General features: G+C 35.0%; 1 protein-coding gene across 1 annotated transcript; it reads right to left on the reverse strand.

Moving 5' to 3' along the window:
- Positions 1–222: 222 nt before the first annotated feature.
- Positions 223–5,287, reverse strand: LOC111893654 (nitrate reductase [NADH]). The gene is made up of 4 exons (XM_023889719.3): positions 4,147–5,287; positions 3,730–3,870; positions 2,692–2,924; positions 223–1,714 (listed from the first exon to the last, which is right to left on the reverse strand). The coding sequence occupies exons 1-4, from the start codon at positions 5,162–5,164 to the stop codon at positions 371–373; spliced, it is 2,736 nt and encodes a 911-aa protein (XP_023745487.1). The 5' UTR covers positions 5,165–5,287; the 3' UTR covers positions 223–370.
- Between the last annotated feature and the right edge of the window lie 1,518 nt (positions 5,288–6,805).

A 6,805-nucleotide genomic window follows, 5' to 3' on the forward strand; every position in this document is an offset into this window, starting at 1 on the left:
GGCAAACCCTCATCCTTTTTAATGGGATTCCAAAGGAAAATTCTCTATTAGTGGCCACCAATAGGAGTCGAACTCCCCACCTTGCCATTCAATGGTTATAAAGATAGAATATTTGTGTGTTTATATTTGTTGGGGCTATTTGAATTCCTTTAAAGTTCATTATGGATGAGTGAGGAGGGAGGGGGGAGAGTGAGAGACTTGGTTTAATAGGATAACTTGAAAGACACTTAAATTATTATGTTTTCTATTAATAAGCTCCCTCGAAGAGAAACATGATTACAAATACAAGTATATGTACATATATGACCTTTTTCTTATTTTTGAAATAAAAATTTAACCGATCTCCAATATAACATTGCAACAAGAACTTCTAAAACACCAACAAAGAATTCTTGATATCATAACCCATCTTTTCTAAATTAGGATTGATTGCAAACTGAATCATGGGTGGTGGTCCACAAGCCAAAGCCAATGTATCTTCAGAAACCTCCGGAATATGTTCTCTCATGATATCCTCAGTGATGAACCCTTCACTATATTTCCACCCTTCTCTTATCGACTTAGCAACAACATACCACACCTTCACCCTATCTCCGTACTTATCTGCCCATGCATCAAGTTCTTCCCTCAACAATATATCATCTTCTGTACGATTTGCATACACCACATACATCTCTGTATCATCCTCCGGATCCTTCAAGATCGCCTGCATCACTTGATATATTGGTGTGATCCCCGTTCCTCCTGCAAACATGGCCAATTTCCTAGCAAACTTTTGTTTGCCATGAACTGAAAACGTCCCCCTGCCCATGTACTCAATGTGACCCAATGGACCTTTGATTTCCAATGAAGAACCTATTTCCATTGACTCTAGATATTGCGACATGATTCCTCCATTTGGAAACTTAGGTTCCACACCTTTGAAGTAGATTTTAACTAGCAACTCGAAGTAGCCAACTTCATCAATGGTGCTTGTTGGTGTGTATGCCCTCATACAAAGCTTATCATCAACGGTGGCGCATACAAAGATGTGTTTCCCTACTGGTAACCCAAGAACTTGTTCCGATGATGGGAGAGCAAACCGGAATAGCCTCACGTCATGAGAAACAGATGTTTTCGAAACGAGTTTGCATGGGATTTTTTCACGAGGGACTAAGGCTACGTTTCTTGTGGGTGCGATTTCTTTGATGGTGGCTAAATGTGACGTCATGTAATTCGTGGCACCATGGACGGAGGTATTTGGTGATGATGCAGCAGAATCCGAACTGTAACCCGTCGTTATGAGCTCACCGATTCTGTACTCTTCCAACAGTTTCTTGGCTTTGTCTGAATGGATTGCGTCAAACTCTTCGGTGCAATCAGTTCCGGCATTGATGAGTATGCTGTCACTGCCACCTGGATGATCTTTCAGGAAGGAAGAGCAGTCGTAGATGTGGCCATGGACGACGATCCATGCAGAGTCAGCGGAGTTGTGTTTCTTGACTTCGGACATGGTGAAGGTTAAAGATGTGGTGTTCATGAAAGGAGATGATACACTCTTCTTGAGAGTTGGGTGTGCTAATTCTGATGAAATCTCGAGGTGTTTCTCACGCGCCATCCATCCACCGGACTGGTTTCCAGGTTGTGTTGGGTGCTCGAAGACAATGCCGATCTCGCCTTTATGTGGTTTGCACATGTTGGTCTTCACTCGGAACCAACAATTGTTCATCATACCCTGCATAGTTTTAATGTAATTATTAGCTATTTTGCGTGATGAATGAAATATGTTGTTACCTTGATTTTGATATTTGTTTGACTTCAAACATGGGTTTAAGTATAAACTGACAAAATCCAGAATAATATGTATATTTTCATTAATTTATCAATTTAAGTAAACTAATTTTCATTATATTTGAAAAAAAATACAACAAAAATATGATATATATTTCATCATTTTTTATTTAAGTATCTAAGTATTTTTTTGACAGTTTTACGAGATTGACATAATAATGAAACTACCTTTATCTTCTGTATTTTACTTTTATGTAAACCTTAAACAATGGAAAAATGATTTTAGAGTATTAAAAGAATCTAATGCTTTAATAACTATAGCAAAATACATTATGATTTTCTTGTTTTTTATGATGAGATTGTAAGTGTGTTTATTTAATTGTTTGATGATTATTAAAAAGATAATACCATAGTTAATGTTCTACACGTATATATAATTCGCATTTGTCACGAAAACAATTTATGGGGTGTACAATGAAGATGCTATTGTGCTAAAGAACCAAGTCAAAAAGGAAACCTTTAAAAGAGAAAAACGAAAAGGTCATCCTAAGAACAACCACAAATATCTGGTGACGCCATAGAATTCCAATGATGTAATAATATAACGAATCCTATCTATTTATTTATTATTTTTAGTGTAAAAAAAGATAATGGTCGACAAGTATATCCTTTGTCCTATGTATGCATATATAAACAACAAAAAAATATTAACAAGATGTGAACTCCAATTTAAAAAACAATTAGAGAGCCTTAACTATAAAAAAATAGTAAAGTATCTTCATTATCTTGCTACTTTAATTTGTTTCAATTACAATATTATCTTTTGTAGTGTATAATGTTTAATTTTTTTATTCATTTTGTATATATTAATTAAAACCCAAAAAGAAATATAAATATATGATGAAAAAGTAAGTAGGTTACCATTAGATTCCAAATAAGCTTGTCTGGTTGGGTGTTGAGGGTCTCATCCCATGCTCGTACTGCTATCTCTTTAGCACCTAGAAGGTCTAAAACTTCAACTTCTAGCGACCAAAAACACCAACACCAATATTTGGCGTATCTTGTTGGCTTCTCTTTATGATCCAATGTACAAACGTTCCAAGTCTCTCCTCCATCCATTGTTACTTCGACACGTGTCACTTTCTTCCCACCTCCTGTGAACCAACCAATTCAATTTAGTTAGTTAATTAATTAATTAATTAAAGTCAATCCTATATATCCTAAACCCTTGGAGAGTGGAGACTAATATATTGTTTGACTTTTCAAATTAATATATTAAGTCATCTTGTCTATGAGGTTTAAACTTAAAGCGTGTTTTTTTTTTTTGTTTATGAAAAAGAAAAAAAAACTATATAGAGATGTTACTTTATTTAGTATTCTACCACTTGGTGCTTTTAAATATAGAATTACTTATTAGTGCTATAAGTACCCTAATTAGAATAATCAACTAGTTAATAGATTAACTAAGTCAAAATATTCCTTTTATCACGAAAAGTGGTATTTGAAACTTGCAAGTTGTCATCCCCATGTGAAGTGTGCTTTTTACTGTAGAAACAGTATTTATAAATTCAGTGTCCCTTAAACAAAGTTTTATTATTTAATTATTTCTTAAAATATCTTTTAATTTAAAAAACATAAAAATTAGAATAAACTAAAGTTAACAAATTAAAATCGAGACTACTAAATACAAAGTATATGGTGGCCCGAGGCTATAAAAAACAATTGATGTCTTATTATTTTTATAAAATGTAATATAAAATTAAAGTAGATGTGATTCTTTTGCGAACGTAACAAGTGGTAATTATTGAATAATTCAAACACGGAATCTCATTGAATATATTTTAATGCGACATTAGAAATTTCGTATATTTTACTTGAGTGTATTTTTAAAGGGAAAGTAATATCGAAATGTCATGTGAAAAATTTAAAAAAAAAAAAACAATTATCTAAATTTATTACCTGAATATGCATAGCCTCTCAAGGTGTAAGGTCTTTGAGTAGTCCATGAATTTATGGGCAAAATCTCTTCGTGACAAGGTGTTGTAATCACCGAGTTTATGTTGAGCTCGTTGATGATGTATTCTGGCTTATACCACCAACCTAATTCATATCAAAATCATAAACAAACTCATAATCAAAATCATAAAAATAAATAATATATTGATATTGATATGCATGAATTTATGACAAACTCATCAGAAACTGATTCTATATGAATCATTAATTTTTGGATCCAGAAGTGTACGTCATCTAACTGATGCGACAGACTCATATGATATTCACATTCATATTCACAAACATCATCATCATCTTTTTCAAGATGTGGTACAAAGTAGCGTATTAATATACGTATAAAAAACTGTATATATGAATTACCTTCGGAGTTAGCTAGCTCCGCATCCACATGCGACGGCAACACACGGTTGTCTTTGAAGTGATAATAATTCTCCGACTCCGGCGTCGTTACTATGATACGCTTCAACCACTTCACCATCCTACCACCGATGCATCCCGGAATAATCATCCTCACCGGGAATCCATGATCAGGCAACAGCTTTTCCCCGTTTTGCATGTAAGCCAATATGATATCCCTCGCAGGATCCATAGCAACCTCAATCTTTATGCTGGTCCCGTATTTAGAACCACCGCCGCCGGGGAGATCCTCCGCCCCCTCGAAGCACACATTGAGCGCGCCTTTCTTCCGGCTGTAAATCCCACATCTTTTCAAGATGCTCACCAATGGCACCCCTTTCCAAACCGAAGTCGATATCCCGGCAGCACCCCAGTTGAAACCTATGGTTTGTTTTGTCAGATTCTGCTCTTTCCGGCGGTTTCCGGCGCAGACTAACGACACCGGAAACTCCCTGCTGGGAAACTCGTTGACAAGCTGAGCCATACTGAAACGCGCAGGTCGTTTAACCAAACCGCATATCTCCACCGTCCAATCCTCCCAAGTGGCGTTCGGAACCGGACCATGGTTGCGGACGTAATGAAGAGGAGCAGGGGTGATGAACCCATGTTGCATGAGCTTAGTCAAAGGTGGCTCGGAGTTGAACGGGTGTTTTCCGGTGAGTCGAACCATCGATGGGTTGCGTTCGATCCATTGATCCGCAGTGCCCTGATCTCTTGAATCAAAAACGGAGCTTTCCAACTCGGAGTTGGACTTTTTAATGGCATCACGATAGTGTCCTTCATCTTCCTCATCCTCACTAGAATCGTAAGTCTCAGGGGGGAGCTTCTTCGGAGTCATAAACTCTCTAGCAGCAGCGGGATAGTTGTATCCACGGATGGGTGAATCAGAACGCCGGTGGTTAGGACTGAAAGAACGAACAACACCAGCGGCGGATACACCAAGTTCGTGGCGAAACTGGCGGTTTTCGACGGAGGCCGCCATAGATTTCGTTGGGAAAAGCTTGGATTTAGTTTTTCAGCTTCCCAGTTGCTTGTGTATCCAATGTGCTGAGGAAAGTGAGACACAAGGTTGCCTTAATCAACACTCATACGTGTGTGTATATATATACAATGAAAGAAACCATGTACTAGTAATATAAAATCCGGGGGAGTTGTTTATTGTAAAGAAATAGTGACGTAAAAAAGAGTCATTTTTTTAAATGGAAAACAAATAATATTTACAGATCCACATCTTGTGAAAGAGGGAGACGTGTGGACGTTGGGAGTTTAAAGCAGCTCTTGGGAGAAAAAGGAGGTAAATGAGCGAGCCACAGCTACAATTAGGGATGCAACCACTTGAAGTTGAGAAAAACAAAAAACAAATATTAGGGGGGCAAAGATTGATGGAGACCACATATGGTGTATAATAGTACTAGATTGCATTTCCAACCTTTATGCAACCTTTTGACTCCTAAATACAAACGGTTTATAGTGATTAAAACAAGTTTAATTATTAATTAAATATTGAGAAACTTACAAATATGTCTATATTTTTTACTGATTTCCAAACAATAACTCATTTTTTTTGTCAAAATACCTTAATAACCATTTTTTTTCATAGACGAACAAAATCATTAAAACTACGTTGTTGGTGATTTTGGTAGATTGCATATATCTTTTTGTAGATATATAAAAAAAAACAATTTTCTTGTTTATTTTGGAAAAATTGAAATAGAGAATCTGTAGAAAACACTCTCAAACACATAGTTCAATTGATATTTTTTTTGGAATATCATGTTTTAAGACATTAGAAGTTTATTTCAATGTTTTTTTCTTTCGGCTTGATTTTTTGTTGAGGAAAAAAGCAATTTTTATTTTGATATCAAATAAAAAATGGCATTTCTTTGCAAAAAAGTTGACTAGGAAAGTCATTTTTGCATATGTAATTTATAAAAATCGCTTTTTCATTAAATATTGTGATGAGAAATCTCACTTTTGCATATAGAATATGTGAAAATTGTATTCTTAGTCATTTTTTTGCTAACAAAACATCTTTATATAAAGTGTAGATAGCTAACAATTTTTTACCACAACTCTAAAAATATAAAGTTTTATTTCTTGTCAAAAATGGCTTCCACTTCTTCTCCATCAAACGACTAATCAAAAATTGCCCATAATTTTGACTTCAACCACCTCTGATGATATACTTAGGGCCTGGAGGATATCTGATAAGTTGAAGAAGGGTGTAATGACCAAAGAAGAAAAAGAAGTTGAATAGCACATTATCAACATTTGTATAGAAAATGATAATATTGCAAAAAACTACGACCAAACCACAAAAAATGGATAAAAGACACAAAACTATAAATCAAGAAAACTGAATATTAGATAAAAATATCTTGCATGGCAAGAAAGCGGGGTAATTAATGGTTGGGATGAGTGGGATGATTGGGAAACAAACATAGGTTAACAAATAAAAAAATTCTTGTTGATTTTTCGCAATTACAGACTATAGATTATGAATAATATTGTATGTTTTAGTATGTTGTGCTTTTTAGTATAACTAGTAGATGTTGAATAGCATAATAATAAGTATTATGGTATGTTTTATTCATCGTTATGTTATTTTTATCTTCTTCAAATA

The sequence above is a fragment of the Lactuca sativa genome, chromosome 8 (genome assembly GCF_002870075.4).
Source record: "Lactuca sativa cultivar Salinas chromosome 8, Lsat_Salinas_v11, whole genome shotgun sequence".
Classification (NCBI taxonomy): domain Eukaryota; kingdom Viridiplantae; phylum Streptophyta; class Magnoliopsida; order Asterales; family Asteraceae; genus Lactuca; species Lactuca sativa.